This window comes from Pristiophorus japonicus, chromosome 9 (genome assembly GCF_044704955.1).
Source record: "Pristiophorus japonicus isolate sPriJap1 chromosome 9, sPriJap1.hap1, whole genome shotgun sequence".
In the NCBI taxonomy this organism is placed as follows: Eukaryota; Metazoa; Chordata; class Chondrichthyes; family Pristiophoridae; genus Pristiophorus; species Pristiophorus japonicus.
The window spans coordinates 201845451-201870605 of NC_091985.1; the positions used below are offsets into that span (position 1 = coordinate 201845451).

Sequence of the window (25155 nt, forward strand, 5' to 3'; positions counted from 1 at the left end):
CGGGAGATAGACTGAAACTTCCAGTGAGCTCAGACAGTGTGTAACCCGGGGGCCCAGTGAGATCAGACAGTGTGTAACCCGGGGCCCAGTGAGATCAGACAGTGTGTAACCCGGGGGCCCAGTGAGATCAGACAGTGTGTAACCCGGGGGCCCAGTGAGATCAGACAGTGTGTAACCCGGGGGCCCAGTGAGATCAGACAGTGTGTAACCCGGGGGCCCAGTGAAATCAGACTGTGTAACCCGGGGGCCCAGTGAGCTCAGACAGTGTAACCCGGGGAGGATGGGCCCAGTGAGATCAGTTAGTGTGTAATCCGGGGAGAATTCTGGTGATTTTCTGTAAGTCCAGACGGGCGGGACAGGAATCTTGAGGAATAGGATAAAATCAAACAAAATACTGGACATAGACTTTTCTGAAACATTGGAAAAACACTTTACACTACATTCCACTTCACAACATTAATATTCTTCTAATTTTCTGCCCTTTCATAATTAGATCTCCCGGTGAATGGCGGAGTGATTGAGAAAGTTCCACAGCTGGAAGGAAACAGGAATTGTGGACTGAGGAACAACAGCAGGTGAACCAGCACAGGATTGTGAGAGCACCAACCAGGGAGCCCTTTCCGATTGAATGCGCATCAATAGATTGACTGGGGAGAAAGGTAAGAGAAAGTGCCATTTACTCAGATACACACCGGTCCTGTAGACAGTACACACAGGTTACAAGGTAAGACAGGAAATGAGACTGGGAGAGTCTGACCACCGAGCACAATTATCCAGCATGAGGGCCGTGCAATGGGATGTGAAGTGAGATCAGTTTCTGTCTCGAAACACAGTCACAGTGAATCTTGTGTGTGTTTTAGAGTAAAGGGCTTTGATCTAAGAGGTGACTCCAGTTTGAGGCAGAGACCAGCAGATGGACCCGTCTCTGTACATTCGGTGGGGCTGAACTCACACCGACACCATCAGATCTCAATGTTCAAATATTTCCCATCTGGTGAGAAAGCCATTGGAAAGATTGAACTGGAAGCATCATAGTCAATTCATTGATCACGATGCACAAACCAATCTGAAATACCAGCACAGCCTATTACTGACAATCAATTATTCATTCATGAACATTTGGAATTAACAGAAAATATATTGATAAGTACTACTATTGATGCATTGATCACTCGAGGTATGTAGTATTCTAATATACTGAAACACAGGTATGGAGAGTTGCAATTTATTAATTGGCGTCGTACTTGACCCTGAGATGAGCTTCCGAACCCATATTCCCTCAATCACCAAGTACGTTTACTTCCAGCTCCATAACATCGCCGGTCTCTGCCCCTTCCTCAGCTCAACTGCTCAAACCCTCATCCATGCCTCTGTTACCGCTACATTGGACTATTTCCAATGCTCTCCTGATCGGCCTCACACCTCGCACTCTCCGCAAGCTTACGCTTATCAAAAACACTCCTGCCCGTATCCTTACTCAAGAACACAAGAAGTAGCAGCAGGCGTAGGCCATACGGCCCTCCCGTCTGCTCCGCCATTCAGTAAGATCTCTATTCAATACAGAATTTCAAAGATTCACAACACTTAAGTGAAGAAATATCTTATCTCAGTCTTAAATGGCCGATCTCTTATCCTAATACTAGGACCACTAGCTCTAGACTATCCAGCCCTTGTCAATTCTATGTTTCAATGATATCACCTTCCATTCTTCTAAACTCCAGAGAATATAGGCCTATTCGACTCAATCTGTCCTCAGCCCTCTCATCCCAACTTGTACCAATTTCCATTCACCCATCACTCCTGTGCTCACTGAACTACATTGGCTCCTGCTCCATCGATTTCAAAATGCTCAACCTTGTTTTGAAATCCGTCCAGGACCTTGCCCCTCCCGATTGCTGTAACCTCCTCCAGCCCTGCAACCCTCAGAGATATTTGCATTCCTCCAATTCTGGCCTCTTGAGCAGCCCCAATTTTCATCCTTCCAATATTGGTGGCCATACCTTCAGCTGCCGAGGCCATAAGCTCTGGAATTCCCTCCCTAAATCTCTCCACCTTCAAAATGCTCCTTAATACCTATCCTTTTGAACAAGCTTTTAATCCTGTTGTAGTATTTCCTTACGTGACTGGGTATCAAATTCTGTTTGCAAACGGTCCTGTGAAGTGCCTTGGGACATTTTACTATATTTAAGGCTCGATATAAATGCAATTTGTTGCTGATAACTGAAGATATTTTAAATTGTAAAATAACAAAACTGCAGGTATGGGGAATTGCAATAGACTGATAACTGCAGAGGAAGAGGATTGTTTTGTATTGCTAACACCGGCTACCACAAGGGCTTGGCAGAGCAAGGTCTTGGTCCAATGGCAAGGGGATCCAAGACGGCTGGACACCAAGCTCTGCTGCTTGTTTCCTCTGGTACTGACACTCACGGGTACATTTTTCTCTGGCACTGACTCTCACTGGGGTACAGTTTCCTCTGGCACTGACTCTCACTGGGGTACAGTTTCCTCTGACACAGATTTACTGTGTATCTAATTCGTGCTGTCCCTGCCCTGGGAGTGCTTGATGGGACAGTATAAAGGGAGCTTCGCTTTTTACCGAACCCGTGCTGTACCTGACCTGGAATTGTTTGTTGGGACAGTGTAGAGGGAGCTTTGCTCTGTATCTAACCCGTGCTCTACCTGCCCTGTGAGCTTTGATGGGTCGCTGTAGGGGAAACTTTCCTCTGAATCTAACCTGTACTCTACCTGCCCGAGTTGTATCTGATGGGACAGTATAGAGAGAGGTTTACTCTGTATCTCATCATCATCATTAGCAGTACCTTGAAACATAGAAAATAGGAGCAGGAGTAGGCCATTCGGCCCTTCATGCCTGCACCACCATTCAATATGATCATGGCTGATCATGCAACTTCAGTGCCCCATTCCTGCTTTCTCTCCATACTCCTTGATCCCTTTAGCTAAAAGGGTCACATCTAACTCCCTTTTGAATATAACTAATGAACTGGCCTCAACAACGTTTTGTGATGGAGAATTTAACAGGTTTACAATTCTCTGAGTGAAGAAGTTTCTCCTCATCTCGGTCCTAAATGGCTGACCCCTTATCCTTAGGCTGTGACCCCTGTTTCTGGACTTCCCCAACATTAGGAACATTCTTCCTGCGTCTAACCTGTCCAATCCCGTCAGAATGTTATATTTTTCTGTGAGATCCCCTCTCATTCTTCTAAATTCCAGTGAATATAAGCCTAGTCGATCCAGTCTTTCTTCATCCCGGGAATCAGTCTGGTGAACCTTCGCTGCACTCCCTCAATAGCAAGAATGTCCTTCCTCAGATTAGGAGACCAAAACTGTACACAATATTCAAGGTGTTGCCTCACCAAGGCCCTGTACAACTGCAGTAAGACTTCCCTGCTCCTATACTCAAATCCTCTCGCTATGAAGACCAACATGCCATTTACCTTCTTCACCGCATGCTGTACCTGCATGCCAACTTTCAATGACTGATGTACCATGACACCCAGGTCTCGTTGCGCCTCCCCTTTTCCTAATCTGTCACCATTCAGATAATATTCTACCTTCCTGTTTTTGCCACCAAAGTGGATAACCTCACATTTATCTACATTATACTGCATCTGCCATGCATTTGCCCACTCACCTAACCTGTCCAAGTCAGCCTGCAGCCTCTTGGCATCCTCCTCACAGCTCACACTGCCACCCAGCTTAGTGTCATCTGCAAACGAGGATGACTTGCTTCCACGCCAAAAAAGGATGAGTTCACAGGTGTTTCAATGAAGGACCTAATATTCCAGATCCTGAACTACATCCTGAAGGGTGGAAGATGCCTGTGCGTGGCTTTTTTTAACGTGTGGTGGCCGTTGCACGCCAGCCACCACATGGGAAACTCAGTATCTAATCTGTGCTGTGCCTGCCCTGGCATTGTTTGATGGGACAGTGTAAATGGAGGTTTACTCTGTATCTAATCCGTGCTGTTACCTGCCTTGGGAGTGTTTGACGGGACAGTGTAAATTGAGCTTTATGCTGTATCTAACGTTTACTGTACCCGCCTTGGAAATATTTGATGGGACAGTGTGGAGGGAACTTTACGCTGTATCCAATCCATGCTATATCTGTCCTGTGAGTGTTTGATGGGACATTGCAGAGGGAGCTTTGCTTTGTATTTAACCCGTGCTGTACCTGCACTGGGAGTGTTTGATGGGATAATGTAGAGGAAGGTTTACTGTATATCTAACCTGTGCTAACCTAGCAAGTTGTGAGGAGGATGCAAAGAATTTACAAACAAATATAGATAGGCTAAGTGAATGGGCAAAGCTTTGGCAGATGGAGTATAATGTGGGAAAATGTGAGGGTATCCATGTTAGTAGGAGTATTAAAAAAGCAAATTATTATTTAAATTGTGAGAGATTACAAAATGTGGTGGTACAGAGGGATCTGGGGGTCCTTGTACATGAAACACAAACATTTAGCATGCAGTTACTGCAATTAATTATGAAGGCAAATGGAATGTTGGCCTTTATTGCAAGGGGGATGGAGTATAAAAGTAGGGAAGTCCTGCTCCAACTGTACATGGCATTGGTGAGACCACAACTGGAGTACTGCGTACAGTTTTAGTCTCCTTATTTCAGGAAGGATATACTTGCACTGGAGGCAGTTCAGAGATAGTCACGAGGTTGATTGCTGAGATGAAGGGGTTGTCATAATGAGAAAGGTTGAGCAGGTTGGGCCTGTACACATTGGAGTTTAGAAGACTTAGAGGTGATCTTATTGAAACGTATAAGATTCTGAGGGGGCTTGACAGGGTAGATACAGAGAGGATGTTTCCCCACGTGAGGGAATCTAGCACTAGGGGGCATAGTTTCAGAATAAGGGTTCGCTCATTTAAAAGGGAAATCAGGAGGTGTTTCTTCTCTGAGGGTTGTGAATCTTTGGAATTCGTTACCTCAGAGAGCTGTGGGGGCTGGGTCATTGAATGTATTTAAGGTGGGGATAGACAGATTTTTGAAAGATAAGGGAGTCAAGGATTATGGGGAGCGGACAGGGAAGTGGAGTTAAGGCCTAAATCTGATCAGCCATGATCTTATTGAATGGCGGAGCAGGCTCGAGGGGCCAAAATGGTCTACTCTGCTCCTATTTCTTATGTTCCATACCTGCCCTTGTTGATTCCTCGATTCTTTTACCTCAATCTGGTTCAGCAAAATTACTGAAACGAATACCGTTTGTGCTTTAAACAAAGCAAGCTTTTATTTAAAAAGCAAATCCCGATCGGGGACTTTATCAGACAGAAGGAATGCAAGTCTGTTCGAACGCACTCACTTCCTACGGACAAAGTGACGTTACATTGTAAAGGGATGATGGTTATACATTTTCGGCAAAAGATAACAAGATAGGGCTAGAGTGACATCCCAGCTCAGCCCATCTCTTTTGATTCCTCCTTCCCTTTGACCACTCATAAGCCGACCCAAGCATGGTCCGATTTTAAACAAAGACCTTCTGTCAATGTTTCAGGTTAATAACATGATTTAATAAGACCTTGAGGTTTTTCTGCAAGCTGTGGGTTTTGTTTCAATATGTGTTAGTGTTGTAACATTTTGCAGTCTCGAGTCTGAGATGTCATGGCTATTCCTCCATGAATTGTTTGTTAGCTTATACTGTCCCTATAGAATTCCCACGTTCTCAACTTCAATGTCTCTATACATTTTTAAACATTCACACCCTTGGAGTGATGGATGGGACAGTGTAGAGGGAGATTTGTTCTGTATCTAATACTTGCTGTACCTGCCCTGGCAATGTTTGATGGGACAGTGTAGAGGGAGTATTACTCTGTATCTAACCCATGCTGTACGTGCCCTGGTACTGTATGATGGGACAGTGTCGAGAGAACTTTATTCTCTGCATAACCTGTGCTGTGTGGGTATGTGAAAATGTATAAGCAATAAAGACAGTGAAGTGAACTGGATATTAAATGTATACAGACATTAAAGTCGAGAAGTTGAGAACGTGGGAATTATATATGGACAGTATAAGCTAACAAAGAATTAATGGAGGAATAGCCATGAAAATCTCAGACTCGAGACTGCAAAATGTTACAATACTAACACATATTGAAACAAAACCCACAGCTTGCAGAAAAACCTCAAGGTCTTATTAAATCATGTTATTAACCTGAAACATTAACAGAAGGTCTTTGTTTAAAATCAGACCATACTTAGGTCGGCTTATGAGTGGACAAAGGGAAAGAGGGATCAAAAGGGATAGGCTGAACTAGGATGTCACTCTAGCCCTATTTTGTTATCTTTTGCCGAAAATGTACAACCGTCGTCCCTTTACAATGTAACTTCACTTGTCCGTAGGAAGCGTGTACGCTCTATCAAGAGAGTACTCCTTCTGTCTGATAAGTCTCGGCCGGTAAGAAATAAAGACTGCTTTGTTTGAAGCACAATCGGTATTCGACTCAGTGATTTCACTGAACCAGATTGAAGGAAAAGAACTCAGAAATCAACATTTGGTGTCAGAAGTGGGATCTCAACGGACGACTGCCGAAAACTTGCGAATTAAGAGCCAGACTAGCCTTGGACGAGACGAGGGGAAAGTGGCCACTGGAGTAAGTATATTTTCAATACTGCTCCAGTTTCCCCCGGTTTCAAAAGTCTGAGGAAAGTTTAGCCACTTGCTGGTTCTCAGGTAGTGTCTGAACGAGATCCAGGACAATCTGATGAATACCTTTCAAACTTAGAATAGGGATAGAGATAGGGAAATTGCGCGGTGATGCAAACCAAGCGGCGACTCGGAAAGATAAGTTAGAATAGGTAACCTGCCTAGGTTCGAGGCCCAGTGTCTGTGTGGGTTCGAGGCCCAAGTAAAACCGCGCGGCAACGCGGAGAGAGAGAGAATCGCGCGAACCGCGTAGGGAAACGCGGAGGTTAGGGAATTACGTAAAATTAAGCCGCGGGACTGTGTAAATTTTAAATTGTACTTGCGCCAGGTACGGCGTCGATCTTGTATATCACTTGGTCCGCCTAGGCTCTGGGTAAGATAACTGAAACCACCACGGGGCGACGTGGAGACAATCAGGACTAATTAGGACCCTGATCCAACGTGCAGCGACACAGGATGGGTAATTTAGATAAAACTACGAATTCCCTGAAAGGTCATGGATCCAAAAATTAATAGGAAAGAAGAGAGACTCTTGTGAACGTCTGTTTTAAATGAGAAATGCTTGTGTGATTTTTACTGTGGGAAAAAAAAAAGCCGGGGAGTTGTGGTTTGTTTTAGCTCAACCCACTTTTTCAAACAGAATAAAAGTTTTTTTTAACCCTTCGTAGTGTTGTCCTGTATGTGGGAAGTTTAAGAGTGTGAACCTTATTGAATTACAAAGTTTGAATTGGGATTTTGAGATATTCAGAGAAGGCACAGAAAATACCGAGATGGATTCAAAAGGATTTAAAAAAAAATATATTAAATAACACGACCTTGAGGCTGGAACAATTGAGATAACGAAAAGCAGTCCACAGCCTACGTGGAAATGTCAACAATTGTAATTAAGTGCTGTTTGGAGGGCAGTGTAATTTATTTAAAATTTTGTACATCAACAACAATAGCAGGAATCAGTGAGTGTAGATGAACGTGCCAGACTTCCCTCTAGTTATGGAAAAGACGGGGAAAAAAGATGTAACGTACTAAATAGGTGCTGGAAAAAAAAATGTGTTCTGAGATTTTAAATTATGAGAAAAATTCCACTGCAGTCTAAAAAAAATCGCTCCTGTCCAGTTGGCAGAAAAACTCCATTAAATTAGGGCTTTCATTGACAGAAGGAAGACATATTAAAAACCGTAGACGTCTTAAAGAAAGAGTGCACGCACGAGAAATGTATTCAGAGTTCCACTGGGACCTCTGAGAAATGTATCGATAGACTACTTAGTTAAAATGGTTGGCTTTGCATTGACCGAGGCTGATGACCAAATTGAATTTCAGTAAACAAATAGCTATTAAAAATTTGTGGTCTCGTTTTAAATCAATTAAAAAAATATCTTTGGCAAGTACTTGAATAAGAAGTTAAAAAATATTGGAGTTTAATCAAATGCTGCCTTTCCTGATGAAAAGATTTTTTTTTCAGATGGTTACGTGAAGTCACGTAATGACATCAGGTCTTCTTACAAACCTGTAAAGGAGTTAACCCTTTCCATTGACAGCCGTTTCATACTGAACATTATCAATTGTGATTTCTTAATAGAAAAAAGACTCACCTAACAGAGGAATGGTGCGATAGTCAGAATAAAAACAGAACTAGCTTATGTAATAATACTTGCCTGATACAATAAAGAAATAGATACTCAAACAAAACAAATTGAAGAGTTAAAAGGCTAAGATAAATAATCTGAAAGGGATCCACAAACCCAACTTAACCCTGACCTCCGATTTCACGGAGTGACCTCGACATGCATGGATATAATGCAGAATCAAGGGACCTGTGGGCCCTGGTAAAGCAAACCCTGAGCCCAACTGAGCATGCCCGATTTCTAACTCACCTAGGACGTGCTACTCATGATGCATTGTTGGTTGCTCACCCCAACGATGTCCAAGATCGCCTAAACGCTATCTTTAATGCTCTCACCACGACCCTTCAGAAGCCCATCAGTATGGCCGCAGTATTAGAAACTAAACCCAAACGAGAAGAAACTGCCGATGAATTCATGGAAAGATTTATTGAAATATACGGGAGTCAATCAAGAGATAATGCCTTCAGGGCAGGAGAGGATTCTCCTCAATTCTGCGCTATCCTACTTCAGTGCCTGCCCAATTCTATTGCTCACGCTATCCGGACAAATAATATGAATTGGGCAGATATCAGTAAAGCGCAGATGGAAAGGGCGGTTAAATATTATTGGCAGGAAACGAAAGGAGAGGGGGGAGGTACGCCCCCAACCCAGGTCAAGACTGAATACGTGACTAGAAAGGAAGAGCCGCCTCGGGTGGAAGGACCAAAACCCGACCCAAGGTGATACCAGATGGAACCGCAGTGTTGCGTGCAGGGTTGGGTGGATAAACAGGGATACGGTTATATCAAACACCCAAATGGCCCGGGCCCTGCTAATTACAGACCGCCCTACTGTCCCCGGCCTGGTATGGGAAGACGAGATGGATGCTTTATTTGTGGGCAAGAGGGACATTGGAATAGAAATTGTCCCTCCCGTCAGCACGAAAAAGGAAGAGGAGGGAGGCAAGGGGGGGAAGAGGACGGGGATCTTACACTAACTTCTCCCAGAGCAACCCCTTTGGCCAACCGTCCCCCGATTCGTATTGACTACGCAACTTGATTGTGCAGGGACCCTCCCCGGATGACAAACCGATGATATTGTTAAAAATTCGGAATGAGTGGCAACCCTTCTTGATAGATACGGGAGCCTTCATGTCTTCTGTACAATCAAAGCTTAAATTCCCCACCTTCACTGAAACACAGGAACTGTCAGGATTCCTGGAACAAGTATCTACATTCCCGGTGTCAGAACCGGTTAAAATGGGTTACCAGGAAGAATCGGTGGAACATCGATTTGTTATCACAACCAATCTGGACTGCAACTGTGAATGTTTAAAAATGTATCGAGACATTGAAGTTGAGAACGTGGGAATTGTATACGGACAGTATAAGCTAACAAAGAATTCATGGAGGAATAGCCATGACATCTCAGACTCGAGACTGCGAAATGTTACAACACTAACACATATTGAAACAAAACCCACAGCTTGCAGAAAAACCTCAAGGTCTTATTAAATCATGTTATTAACCTGAAACATTAACAGAAGGTCTTTGTTTAAAATCAGACCATACTTAGGTCGGCTTATGAGTGGACAAAGGGAAAGAGGGATCAAAAGGGATAGGCTGAACTAGGATGTCACTCTGGCCCTATCTTGTTATCTTTTACCGAAAATGTATAACCGTCGTCCCTTTACAATGTAACTTCACTTGTCCGTAGGAAGTGTGTACGCTCTATCAAGAGAGTACTCCTTCTGTCTGATAAGTCTCGGCCGGTAAGAAATAAAGACTGCTTTGTTTAAAGCACAACGGTATTCGACTCAGTGATTTCACTGAACCAGATTGAAGGAAAAGAACTCGGAAATCAACATTGTACCTGCCTTGTGAGTGATTGATGGGACACTGCAGAGGGAGCTTTCCTCTGTATCTATCCCGTACTCTACCTGCCCTGTGAGCTTTGATGGGTTGGTGTAGGGTAAGCTTTCCTCTGTATCTAACCCGTACTCTACCTACCCTCGTTGTGTTTGATGGGACAGTGTAGTGGGAGCTTTCTGCTATATCGAATCCGGACTGTACCTGCCCGAGGAATGTTTGATGGGGCAGTTTAGAGGGAGATTTGTTCTGCATCGAACCCGTGCTGTACCTGCCCTGGCATTGTTTGATCGGGGAGAATAGAGGAAGCTTTACCCTCTGCCTAACCCATGCTTTACCTGCCCTTGGAGTGTTTGTTGGCCGGTGTAGAACAAGCTTTACTCTGTATCTAACCTGTGCTGTACCTCCCCTGGGAGTGTTTGTTAGGGAAGTGTAGAGGGATTTTTACTTTGTACCGAACCTGTGCTGTACCTGCTCTGGCATTGTTTGATGAGCCAGTATAGAGGGACCTTTACTCTGTATCCAACTTGTGCTATGCCGGCCCTGGGAGTATTTGATGGGACAGTGTAGAGGGAGCTTTACTAAGACCCGAGGTTGCAAGCCATCAGATCCAGGGGGCTTTTCCACCTTTCATCCCATTATTTTACTGAGCACTTTTTCTTTAGTGATTGCTTTAAGTTCCTCCCGCGCTATAGCCGCTTGATTATCTATTATTGGGGTGTTTTTAATGTCTTCTACCGTGAAGACTGATACAAAATATTTGTTCAATGTCTGCCATTTCCCTGTTCCCCATTATTAATTCCCCAGTCTCATCCTCTAAGGACCAACGTTTACTTTAGCTACCCTATCCTTTTTACATACCTGTAGAAGCTCTTTTTATATTGCTTGCTAGTTTACTCTCATAATCTACCTTCCCTCTCTTTATTATTTCTTTAGTCATCATTTGCTGTTTTTAAAAATATTTGCCAATGCTCTGGCCTCCCACTAACCTTGGTCACTTTGTATGCCATTGTTTTCAATTTGATACCATCCTTTACTTCCTTCATTAACCGTGGATAGTTCTCTCGTCGCTTAAAGTCTTTCCTTCTCACCAAAATATATTTGCTCGTGGCTCAGGTAGTAATCCAGAGATTATTGCCTTTGTGGTTCTGCTTTTTAATTTAGCCCCTAGCTGCTCAAAATCCTTCAGCAGAACCCCTTTCTTTGTTCTACCTATGTCATTGGTACCTACGTGGACCACGACAACTGGATCTTCCCCCTCCCATTCCAATCCCTCTTCAGCCCAGAGGAGATGTCCTGAACCTTGGCACCGCGCAGGCATCACAGCCTTCGGGACTCACGCACTCGGCTGCAGAGAACAGTATCTATCTCCGAAACTATACTGTTTCCAATCACTACAACATTTCTTTTTACTCCCCCTACTTGAATGGCCTCCTGTACCACGGCACTGTGGTCAGTTTGCTCATCCTCCCTGCAGTCCCTGCCCTCGTCCACACAGGGAGCAAGAATCTCGTACCGTTGGACAATTGCAAGGACTGAGGCACCTCCATCACTATCTCCTGGGTCCGCATAGCTGCCTCGCTTGTAGCCACACCATCCTGTCCCTAACAACGGACCAAATTTAAATTAATTAATCTAAGGGGTGGGACTGCTTCCTGGAACACAGGGTCCAGGTAACTCTCCCCCTCCCTGATGTGTCGCAGTGTCTGCAGCTCGGAATCCAGCTCATCAACGCGGAGCCGAAGTTCCTCGAGAAACCAACACTTACTGCAGATGTGGTCGCCGTGCCCTCAATGGGGTCAACCAGCTCCCACATGCAGCAGCAGTAACACATCGCCTGCCCTGCCATCTCTAATGTATTTAATTAATTTTTCACATTTTGAAAGTTTAGATTTTTAATCCCAGCTCTTAATTTAAACCAATGCCGAAGAAAAGAGAGAAAAACTGACCAACCAATCACTTCCCTGCTTTTCTGCGACATCACATTTTGAATCTTTTTACTTTTTATCCTCCCAGGTCACTTGGTGCTGTTTCGGCTGTCTGCTCGGCTGACTCACGCCCTTTGTAGGCTTACCGCTGCTCCCACTCTCGCGGCCTTTCTGAAGTCCCGTTGCTCGGCTGACTCACGCCCTTTGTAGGCTTACCGCTGCTCCCGCTCTTGTGCCCTTTCCAAAGGGATGGGCGCAAGTCTTTTTTTCCACTCGTGTTGATTCTTTCATCATCTGCTGCAGGCACAGTCTGGCAGCTGTCATTCAGCACTCGGCCAGCTCAGTCAGTAGTGGTGCTACCGAGCCAGTCTTGATGGACATTGAAGTCCCCCACACAGAGTACATTCTGTGCACCTTGCTACTCTCAGTGCTTCTTCCTAGTGGTGTTCAACATGGAGGAGTACTGATTCATCAGCTGAGGGAGGGCGGTGGGTGGTCATCAGCAGGAGGTTTCCTTGTCCATGCTTGACCTGAAGCCAGGAGACTTCATGGGGTTCGGAGTCAATGTTGAGGACTCCCAGGGCCACACCCTCCCGACTGTATACTACTGTACCGCCACCGGTGGGACAGGACATACCCAGGGATGGTGATGGAGGAGTCTGGGACATTGGCTGAAAGGTATGATTCTGTGAGTATGACTATGTCAGGCTGTTGCTTGACTAGTCTGGGACATCTCTTCCAATTTTGGCACAAGTCCCCAGATGTTGGTGAGAAAGACTGGGCTGGGTGGGCCGTTGTCGTGTCCGTAGCCGGTGCGGAGGTCGATGCCAGGTGGTCTGTCCGGTTTTATTCTTATTGTTTTTCGTAGCGGTGGATCAATTGATGAATCAATATGATATTGAATGGTGGAGCAGGCTCGAGGGGCCAAATGGCCTACTCCTGCTAATTCTTATGTGCTTATTCCCTAGCCCAGATCCTGTCTCTATATTAAGAGCAATGATCCCAACACTGACCCTGGGGGACACCACTGTTTACATCCCTCCAGTCTGAAGAACATCCATTAACCACTACTCTCTGTTTTCTGCCCTTTACCCAACTTCCTCTCCACGTGGCCCCACTTCCTTTAATACCATGAGCCTTAATTTGATCAACAAGCCTCCTGTCCAGCACCTTATCAAACACCTTTTGACAATCCATCTACACAACATCCACTGTATTTCCTTTCTCACTGCACTGTGTTATTTCCTGCAATAATCCCTGCTGTCTGTCCTGAATGAATCCCTTTTACTACCAAATGTTGCAACGTTTACTTCTGTAACCAGAATCGACCCGCGCAGGGGTAAAGCGCTCTATCAATGACACCAGGAGCCCAGACACGGGACCGGGCTGTGCTCTGAACAGGCGCAGTGCCAGTGGTGGAGGTTGTCTGAGGTGGAAGAGACATTCCGCGAGTCAGTAGGAGCTTGTGGGCTCAGCGGAGGAATTAGACCCCTGGGTGGGCTGGGCAGCTTCATAAACATCTGGTGTAGGTTTTAGGCACCTAATATGAGCCGGCAGGACACATGTTTGACTCGCGATGATGGACCCGACTGCTCGGGGTAACTAGCCGAATTATTAGACATGATCAGCGTGCCTGCGTGGCCATCTTGGTACAGGAACAGAGGGTGGGCGGGGCTTTGGGTCCCAGTGACCTCGAGAGAAAATCATTTCCTCATTTATTCTCAGTCTGCACAGACGGGATGTAGAACTGAACCCAACCAGAGAAGAGGGAGTGAGAAAACTGCAGATGGAAGAAAGAAATGATGGAGGTGGTGCGATGAGTTTGGATTTCAGCACAGGGTGCAGGGAGTGTGTGTGGGATGGGAATTTACAGCTTTGGGGAACAAGAGAGGAAAGAATGTTCCATAAAAAGTAGGATTGTCTGTCCTCAATTTCTATCCTGCACTTCCAGTGCTGACTTTCGTAAACACCTTTTACAGGATATTAGAAGAGGAGGATTTACAGACAGGAAAATCGAACCAATTGTATCAAGATCTGACAGAGTCACTCGATTCACTTGAATATCATCGGCCTTTGAATGTGAAAGGAGAAACGTTTGTCTGCTCTGTCTGTGGGAAAAGATTTCAAACATCAGTGTGACTGGAAAAGCACTGAGACACACACACCCGAGTGAGAGTGTTCCAGTGCCCTGATTGTGGAAAGAGCTTCAACCAGTTACACAGCCTGAAAAAACATCGCACCATTCACAGTGGGGAGAAACCATACACGTGTTCTGTGTGTGGACGAGGCTTCAACTGATCGTCAAACCTGGAGAGACACAAGGACACCTGCACCATGGAGAATCCGTGGAAATGTGGAGACTGTGGGAAGGGATTCAATTGCCCCTCTGCGCTGGAAACTCATCGACGCAGTCACACCAGGGAGAGGCCGTTCACTTGCCCCGCGTGTGGGAAGGGATTCACTCGTTCATCCCACCTCACTGAACACCAGCGAGTTCACACTGGGGAGAGGCCGTTCACCTGCACTGTGTGTGGGAAGGGCTTCACTTATTCATCCAGCCTGCTGGCACACCAGCGAATTCACACTGGGGAGAGACCGTTCACCTGCTCCGTGTGTGAGAAAGGATTCACTTGTTCATCCAGCTTGGTGAGACACCAGCATGTTCACACAGGGGAGAGGCCGTTTACCTGTCCCGTGTGTGGGAAGAAATTCGCTGCATCTTCACACCTCATTGAACACAAGCGTGTTCACACTGGGGAGAGACCGTTCGTCTGTCCCGTATGTGGGAAACGGTTTGCTAAATCATCTCATCATCTGAGTCACCAGCGAGCTCACACAGGAGAGAGGCCATTCATCTGCTCTGTGTGTGGAAAGGGATTCGCTAATTCATTCGGGCTTCATGCTCACCAGCGTATGCATACCGGGGAGAGACCTTTTACCTGTTCTGTGTGTGGGAAGGCATTCACTCGTTCATCCCACCTCACTGAACACCAACTTGTTCACACCAGTAAGAGACCGTTTAAATGTTCTGACTGTGAAAAGAGCTATAAAAGCAGAAATGAACTGATGAAACACCAACGCACTCACACTGGGGAGAGGCCGTTCATCTGCTCCGAGTGTGGGAAGGGCTTCACTCTTTCATCCAACCTGCTGACACACCAGCGCGTTCACACTGGGGAGAGGCCATTCATCTGCTCCGAGTGTGGGAAGGGCTTCACTCGTTTATCCAACCTTCAGTCACATCAGCGAGTTCACAAGTGACTGCAGGGGTTGGACTCTGCTTTTATTGTTGCAGTTAATCACATCCAGGACTGAACCATGTTCACTCGGACAGTTGGAGTTTGTTGCTGCTGGTGTAATTAATCCCTATAACTGGGCTGGAGTTTAATTTTCTGGATATCATAGAATCATAGAATGGTTACAGCACAGAAGGAGGCCTTTCGGACCATCGAGCCCGTGCCGGCTCTCTGCAAGTCCCACTCCCCGCCCTTTCGCTGTAGCCCTGCAGTTGTTTTATTTCAGGTACTTATCCAATTCCCTTTTTGAAAGCCACGATTGAATCTGCCTCCACCAGCCTTACAGGCGGTGCATTCCAGATCCTAACCACTCGCTGCTTAAAACAAAGTTTTTTCTCATGTCGCCTTTGGTTCTTTTGCCAATCACCTTGAATCTGTGTCCTCTGGTTCTCAATCCTTCCGCCAATGGGAATATTTTCTCTCTACTCTGTCCAGACCCCTCATGATTTCAGAGCACCTCTATCAAATCTCTTCTCAACCTTCTCTGTTCTAAGAAGAACAACCCCAGCTTCACCAGTCTATCCATGTAACTGAAGTCCCTCATCCCTGGAATCATTCTTGTAAATCTTTTCTGTCAAACAACGATCAAATAAATCAGCTTTGTTTCCTACATACAGTGAGTCGATTCCTTGATTTCTCCAAGAGGAGACTAATTGATGTCCTGTTATCGACTGTTCCTTTTCTCCTTTGTATTTATAAAGTGCCTTTCACGGCCTCTGTTTTAGTGATGTTGGTTGAGGGATAAATGTTAGCTTGGACACCAGAGAGATTTCTTCGAAATAACGTCATGGAATCTTTTACGCCCACTTGAGAGGTCAGATGGTTCTGATTCTCAGAAGATCAAGATGTAGGTCAGTTTGGGTGGAGATAAGAAATAATAAGGGAAAGAAGTCACTGGTGGGAGTAGTCTATGGGCTCCCTATCAATAGCTACACTGCAGGACAGCATATATATCAAGAAATAATGGAGGCTTATAAGAAAGGTACTGCAATAAGCATAGACGATTTAAATCTTTATATTGATTGAATATATCAATATAAAGATTAGGTGGCCTTGAGGAAGAGTTCATAGAGTGTATTCGGGATGTTTTCTTAGAACAATGCGCTATGGAACCAACCAGGGAGCAGACTATTTTAGAATTGGTAATGTGTAATGAGACTGGGATTAATTCATGATCTCATAGTAAAGGATCCTCTTGGGAAGAGTGATCATAGTATGGTAGAATTCCAAATTCGGTTTGAGGGTGAGAAACTTGGGTCTCAAAATAGTGCCCTGAAAAATAAAGGCAATTACAAAGGAAGGGTAAGACAGTAGATAAGGAGTGGCAGACATTTAAGGAGATATTTCATAGCTCAGCAAAGATATATTCCAATGAGAAAGAAAGACTCTAAGAAGGATGAACCATCCATGGCTAACTAAGAAGTAAAGGGTGGTATCAAATTGAAAACAAAGGCATACAATGTTGCAAAGATTAATGAAAGGCCAGAAGATTGGGAACTTTTTAGAAAATCGCAAAGGACAACGGAAAAAAAGGGAATAGATTGAGAGTAAACTAGCAAGAAATATAAAAACAGACAGTAAGAGCTTCTACAAGTATATAAAAAGGAAGCGAGTAGCTAAGTTGGTCCTTTTAGAAGAGGAGACTGGGGAATTAATAATGGGAAACAAGGAAATGGCAGAGAATTTGAATAAATATTTTGTATCGGTCTTCACTGTAGAAGACACTGAAAGCATCTCAATAATTGATAATCAAGGGGCTATTGGGAGGGGAGAACTTAAAACAATCACTATTGCTAGGGAAAAAAGGTACTAAGCAAACTAATGGGACGAAAGATGGACAAGTCCCCTGGACCTAATAGCCTGCATCCTAGGATCTTAAAAGAAGTGGCTGCAGAGATGGTGGCCACATTGGTTGTAATCTACCAAAAATCCCTGGATTCTGGAGAGGTCCCAGCAGATGTAATTCCCCTATTTAAGAATGGAGGGAGACTGAAAGCGGGAAACTGCAGACCAGTTAGACTAACATGTCATTGGGAAAATGCTGGAGTCCATTATTTAGAAAATCATAATGCAGTCAAGCAGAGTCAGCATGGTTTTATGAAAGGGAAATCATGTTTGACAAATTTGATGGCGTTCTTTGAGGATGTAATGAACAGGGTGGATAAAGAGGAACCAGTAGATGTCGTGTATTTGGATTTCCAGAAGGCATTCGATAAGGTGCCACATAAAAGGTTACTGCACAAGATAAGAGCTCACGGGATTGGGGGTAATATATTAGTATGGATAGAGGATTGGTTAACAAACAGAAAACAGAGCGTAGGGATAAATGGGTCATTTTCAGGCTGGCAAACTGTAACTAGTGGGGTGCCACAGGGATCAGTGCTGGGGCCTCAACTATTTACAATCTATATTAATGACTTAGATGAAGGGATCGAGTGAATGGAGCTAAACTTGCTGATGATACAAAGGTAAGTTGGAAAGCAAGTTGTGAGGAAGATGCAAATAAAGGGATATAGATCGGCTCAGTGAGTGGGCAAAAGTTTGGCAGATGGAGTATAATGTGGGAAAATGTGAGGTCATCCACTTTGGTAGGAAAAATAAAAAAGCAAATTATTATTTAAATGGGGAGAGATTAGAAAATGCTGCAACACAGAGGGATCTGCGGTACTTCTGCATGATACACAAAAAGTTAGCATGCAGGTACAGCGTAATTAAAAAGGCAAATGGAATGTTGACCTTTATTGCAAGGGGGATGCGTATAAAAGTAGGGAAATCCTGCTACAACTACACTGTTGGTGAGACCACACCTGGAGTACTGCATACAGTTTTGGTCTCCTTATTTAAGGAGGGATATACTTGCATTGGGGGCAGTTCAGAGAAGGTTCACGAGGTTGATTCCTGAGATGAAAGGGTTGTCTTATGAAGAAAGGTTGAGCAGGTTGGGCCTATATTCATTGGAGTTTAGAAGAATGAAAGGTGATCTTATTGAAACGTATAAGATTCTGAGGGGGCTTGACAGGGTAGATGCAGAGAGGATGCTCCCCCCTGTGGAGGAATCTAAAACTAGGGGTCATAGTTTCAGAATAGGGGGTCGCCTATTTAAAATAGAGATGAGGAGGAATTTCTTCTCTCAGAGGAACATGAACCTTTGGAATTCTCTGCCCCAGAGAGCTGTGGAAGCTGGGTCATTAAATATATTTAAGGTGGAGATAGACAGATTTTTGAACGATAAGGGAGTCGAGGGTTATGAGGAGCGGGCAGGGAAGTGGAGTTGAAGGCAAGATCAGATCAGATCAGCCATGATCTTATTGAATGATGGAGCAGACTCAAGGGGCCAAATGCCCTACTCCTGCTCCTATTTCTTATGCTCTTATGGGGCCTCATGTGAAAGACGGCACCCCTGACAGTGCGGCGCTCCCTCTGCACTGCATTGGAATGTCGGCCTAGATTTTATGCTCCATGCTCTGGGGGTGGACTTGAACCCACAACTTACTGACTCAGAGACTACCACTGAGCCACGACTAACACCGCATTGCTCGGGATTATTTGAGTTCTCTTGCCGTCTGTTACTCCCACAGACAAGTCCGAGCTCCCCATACCTTCAAGAGTGCCTCTCCTAGCCTTGCAATCAGAGAATCATAGAAATTTACAGCACAGAAGGAGGCCATTCGGCCCATCATGTCTGTGCTTGCTGACAAAGAGCTTTCCAGCCTGATCCCACTTTCCAGCTCTTGGATCGTAGCCTTGTAGCTTACGGCACTTCAAGTGCATATCCAAGTACTTTTTAAATGCTATGAGGGTTTCTGCCTCTACCACCCTTTCAGGCAGTGAGTTTCAGACCCCTGTTGATTTTTGGATTCTTTTACCTCAATCTGGTTCAGCAAAATTACTGAAACGAATACCGTTTGTGCTTTAAACAAAGCAAGCTTTTATTTAAAAAGAAAATCCCGGTCGGGGACCTTATCAGACAGAAGGAATGCAAGTCTGTTCGAACGCACTCACTTCCTACGGACAAAGTGACGTTACTTTGTAAAGGGACGACGGTTATGCATTTTCGGCAAAAGATAACAAGATAGGGCCAGAGTGACATCCTAGTTCAGCCTATCTCTTTTGATCCCTCTTTCCCTTTGTCCACTCATAAGCTGACCTAAGTATGGTCTGATTTTAAACAAAGACCTTCTGTTAATGTTTCAGGTTAATAACATGATTTAATAAGACCTTGAGGTTTTTCTGCAAGCTGTGGGTTTTGTTTCAATATGTGTTAGTGTTGTAACATTTCGCAGTCTCGAGTCTGAGATGTCATGGCTATTCCTCCATGAATTCTTTGTTAGCTTATACTGTCCCTATACAATTCCCACGTTCTCAACTTCAATGTCTCTATACATTTTTAAACATTCACATTCCCCCCCTTTTATCATTCCATGATAACACTTAGGATCATTCTAGGAGTATCGCATTCATCCGTTCACACTCTATTTCCTGAATCATATTGTTGTTAGTGTCGAGTAGTTCTTTAGTTCGTTGGATCATAACTCGGGAGCCCTTGACCACAAGAGGGTTTGCTAACCTTGCCATCATTACTTTACAACAAAGGTTAAGGCAACCAACAATTGGATAGGATCTCCAAGATCCATCTGATAGCCAATCAAACCAGCTAGATCCTTCTGCTGGTGTGGATAACTTCTTCACCTCCCTTCTTATGTGATCAGCGAGATTGGTTATGTTTTCTGAACTATCAGGAATGTAAGTGCAACATTCAGATCCTATCAGGGCACACGTTTCCCCCTTTCTCAGCTAACAGTTAATTGAGGGCCATTCGGTTTTGTAATGCCACGGTCCTTATTGCTACCATTTCAGCTGTGATGCCCTCCAGAGCTTCAGCAGTATTGTATTGGCCCCCCTCCTCTCGTGATAGTTTGGCTCTGAATCCATCTGACAGTCTCAGTTAGGGTTAGTGGAACTCCCCCTTTGGAATCTATAGGGAATGTATAGGGAATGTGAACACACCCAACATCTAGAAAAGTTCACATTTTGCGCATAAACATAAGACATGTATAAAAAGGTGTTTACATGGAGCTCTCGTCTCTGACTCCCCTCCCATGCGCCAAAACTGTCATATATCAACACTATTATACAGACTGTGGCATACAGACAGTTTCATCTTATGGCTCAGGATTCAGATAAATAGTCCAATTATTTTGCTGATTAAAAGAGTTCAGTTTTCCCATCTCTCTTCTCAGGTCACCGTCGGTGTAGCTGGCTGTCTATCACTACGGGTAAAAGTTCAAACTGGTCCACGTTCCAATTAGGATGCCAACGGCCTTGTTCAACTATGGAGAAGAGGAAGTCTGGAATAGAAACAGGAATTAGAATAACCAGTAAAATAGGTTTGTTAGAGGGTGGTGAGTTTGCAGTGGTGCAGGTGAACCCAGGCACTTTTCCCCTCAACCTTGGCTGCAGTGGGGGTAGTGAGTAACACCTGAAAAGGCCCCTCCCATTGTGGCTCTAATCCCTTCCGAATCCATACTTCCCTGGTGCCACGAGGGACAATTCGGGTAAAACTGGGAGGTCGAGGTGAGCATCTTGAACCTGGTTGTGAGCTAGTCGCAGAGCCTGAGTCAGAGAAAGAACATAGGTGGTCATCAGTCGAGCTGAGATACCATATCTAGGAACAATTTCCCTCATTAACACCTTAACAACAGTTTGAGCCTTATTGTCCAGGGTAGGGTAGGCTCCAATCCATCTGCTAAACACATCTACTATTACTAACACATATTTGTAACACTGAACTTTTTGCAACTCAATGTAGTCCAACTGAAATGTCTCAAAGGGACCTTCGGGTAGGGGCGTTTTACCCCAATCACAGGGGACTCCCTTCCCTGGATTATGTTGCTGGCAAACCAGGCAACGACTACTGATGTTCTGGGTGAGCGTCTGGATTCTAGGGTGCCACCAAGTAGCCAAAAATGTGTCACTCGCGGTCCTTGCTCCACAATGAGTAGCAAAATGCATACATTCAATAACCCATAGAGCCAACTCGTCAGACATGCAAGTCTGTTCCGCGGGAGTGGTCCAGAGTTTAGAAACATTGTCATAAGTACATCCATAATATTTCCACAACAGTTTATCTTTTTCAGGAGCGTTCTCCTGTGCTTTAATAACATCTTGGATGGTTGGCATTGGTTTTTCCGAGGCTAACTTATCCTTCGCAGGATTTTTAGTCTGACTCATCATTTTGGGCACGACCATCTGTTGGTCACGAGAGGCCTGTTTAGCCTCTTTGTCAGCACAGTGGTTCCCTATATCACCCGGGGATTTTCCGGTGGTGTGGGCGGTACATTCAACAACGGCAATATGCTTGGGGAGCATGAGGGCTTGCAACAAATCAGATCATGGGCCACCTCAAAAGCATACCTGGAGTCGGTATAGATATTGACTTTGAGGTCTTTGGCCAAGATACAGGCTCGGGTGAGGGCGAATAGTTCAGTTTGTTGGGCAGAATAGGCGGTTTCAAAAGCGGCAGATTCCAAGACCTGATTTTCCTGGTTTACTATGGCGTATCCTGAGATTCGTGTACCTTCTGGATTAATAGAAGAACTTCCGTCAACATACATAATACAGTCTGGATCTTCAATTGGTACATCAACAAAATCTTCCCTGACTGATGTGGCCTCTTAAATTAAAGATAAACAATCATGACTGGGTTCTTCCTCATCTTGGGGTGGCTCAGTAAGAAAACAGGCCGGATTAATTGCAGTACAGTGCCGAAAGGTCAGTTTAGGATTGCCTGTGATTTCAGCGGGTACTTTCGGATAGAGGGTCAGTCGACATTGCCCTGCACTGGGATCTCAATCGGATCAATGGGAGTATAACCCACTTGGGAGGGGTCCTCTGCCCACACATGAGGATCCACATAGTCAGGTATGCCAGAGCCAGTATGATGCTGCAGAGTTGAGACCTTCTCGGGGTCCCCGTGGAATTGGACTGTTCGGCCATGTTTTACAATTTGCACATCCCGGCTGGTAGGGTCAGCCTCGTCTATAGCCGGGCGCACCATAACTTCCAAATCTTTAGCGTGGTGGGGCTCTTTTTTCAACCACGCTGCCCCTCGCTGCAGCAGGAACGCCATCTTGCCTCTGTCCTCGAGGTCGACTGCCTTGATCCTTCTCTCCCGCGATTCTGCCACAACCGCTGGAAGGGTACCTATGAAATTGATCTTCTTCCCCAGGAGTCCTGCCACTGGAGCTGGGAAGGTATTTTTAGATCGTTCCAGTCGGATCATTGCCACACAGTCGTGATGGATGGTCTGTGCCTCAGGTGCTGCACTGGTCTGTTCTCTGGTGCCTGGCCCAAGCAAAGGTGAGGTTTTGCTCTGCCTCTGAGCATGGGGGACATCGATTGCTGGAGTGAAGAGGTCTTCCCATTTCCACTGGGATCGTATGCTAGGGTCACGTGATAGGGTGCCTGCGGCAGGTCCAGAGACCACCACTGAGGGGTTCTAGTGGTATACTGCCGCTTAAGGGTTCCTTGTTTTACAATAATCCCATCATCTCCACACTCCAAATGCAACTGGAATTTGCAGAGGAGGTCTCTAGCCATCAAGTTACAGTCCAGATTGGTTGTGATAACAAATCGATGTTCCACCGATTCTTCCTGGTAACCCATTTTAACCGGTTCTGACACTGGGAATGTAGAGACTTGTCCCAGGAATCCTGACAGTTCCTGTGTTTCAGTGAAGGTGGGGAGTTTAAGCTTTGATTGTACAGAAGACATGAAGGCTCCCGTATCTATCAAGAAGGGTTGCCACTCATTCCGAATTTTTAACACTATCATCGGTTCGTCATCCGGGGAGGGTCCCTGCACAATCAAGCTGCGTAGTCAATACGAATCGGGGGACGGTTGGCCAAAGGGGTTGTTCTGGGAGAAGTTAGTGTAAGATCCCCGTCCTCTCCCCCCTTGCCCCCCTCCTCTTCCTCCTCTTCCTTTTTCGTGCTGACGGGAGGGACAATTTCTATTCCAATGTCCTTCTTGCCCACAAATAAAGCATCCATCTCGTCTTTCCCAGCCCCGACCTCTTCCCATACCAGGCCGGGGACAGTAGGGCGGTCTGTAATTAGCAGGGCCCGGGCCATTTGGGTGTTTGATATAACCGTATCCCTGTTTATCCACCCAACCCTGCACGCAATACTGCGGTTCCATCTGGTATCCCCTTGGGTCAGGTTTTGGTCCTTCCACCCGAGGCGGCTCCATACTGATGGGCTTCTGAAGGGTCGTGGTGAGAGCATTAAAGGTAGCGTTTAGGCGATCCTGGACATCGTTAGGGTGAGCAACCAACAATGCATCATGAGTAGCACGTCCTAGGTGAGTTAGAAATCGGGCATGCTCAGTTGGGCTCAGGGTTTGCTTTACCAGGGCCCACAGGTCCCTTGATTCTGCATTATATCCATGCATGTCGAGGTCACTCCGTGAAATCGGAGGTCAGGGTTAAGTTGGGTTTGTGGATCCCTTTCAGCTTATTTATCTTAAAGGCTTTAACTCTTCAATTTGTTTTGTTTGAGTATCTATTTCTTTATTGTATCAGGCAAGTATTATTACATAAGCTAGTTCTGCTTTTATTTTTATTCTGACTATCGCACCATTCCTCTGTTAGGTGAGTCTTTTTTCTATTAAGAAATCAAAATTGATAATGTTCAGTATGAAACGGCTTTCAATGGAAAGGGTTAATTCCTTTACAGGTTTGTAAGAAGACCTGATGTCATTACGTGACTTCATGTAACCATCTGAAAAAAAATATTTTCATCAGGAAAGGCAGCATTTGATTAAACTCCAATATTTTTTTAACTTCTTATTCAAGTACTTGCCAAAGATATATTTTTTTAATTGATTTAAAACGAGACCACACATTTGTTTACTGAAATTCAATTTCGTCATCAGCCTCGGTCAACGCAAAGCCAACCATTTTAACTAAGTAGTCTATCGATACCTTTCTCAGAGGTCCCAGTGGAACTCTGAGTACGTTTCTCGTGCGTGCACTCTTTCTTTAAGACGTCTACGGTTTTTAATATGTCCTCCTTCTGTCAATGAAAGCCCTAATTTAATGGAGTTTTTCTGCCAACTGGACAGGAGTGATTTTTTTTAGACTGCAGTGGAATTTTTCTCATAATTTAAAATCTCAGAACATTTTTTTTTTTCAGCACCTATTTAGTACGTTACTTTTTTTTTTGTCTTTTCCATAACTAGAGAGAAGTCTGGCACGTAGGCTGTGGACTGCTTTTCGTTATCTCAATTGTTCCAGCCTCAAGGTCGTGTTACTTAATATAATATTTTTTTTGAATCCATCTCAGTTGTTTTGCTGTGCCTTCTCTGAATGTTTTCTTTCAACAAGTAAGTGAGCATGTTAAATCCTTTTTTTTAAACCACCAGGACCATGTATTTTTTCTTTTTTTTTTTACTCAACAAACCTATCCTTTGTGCATTTCCTGGCTCCGTAACTTATCATCCGAATATACGTAATTCAATAAGGTTCACACTCTTAAACTTCCCACATACAGGACAACACTACGAAGGGTTAAAAAAACTTTCATTCTGTTTGAAAAAGTAGGTGGAGATAAAACAAACCACAACTCCCCGGCTTTTTTTTTACAGTAAAAATCACAGAAGCATTTCTCATTTAAACAGACATTCACAAGAGTCTCTTTTCTTTCCTATTAATTTTTGGATCCATGATTGATCATCTATCCCTATCTAGCTCTAACTATCCCTACTTTCCGTGTCGCCGCACGGATCTACT

At 44.7% G+C, this 25155-nt stretch overlaps 1 protein-coding gene across 1 annotated transcript in view; it reads left to right on the forward strand.

The window, feature by feature from the left end:
- The window catches only part of LOC139273440 (zinc finger protein 420-like), a 92616-nt gene that overhangs the window by 88 nt on the left and 67373 nt on the right, over positions 1-25155 (forward strand). Inside the window, exons 2-3 of the mRNA XM_070890352.1 lie at positions 494-659; positions 14049-15326. Coding sequence (XP_070746453.1) covers positions 14404-15326 — 923 coding nt within the window. The 5' untranslated portion in view covers positions 494-659; positions 14049-14403. The remainder of the gene's footprint in view (positions 1-493; positions 660-14048; positions 15327-25155) is intronic.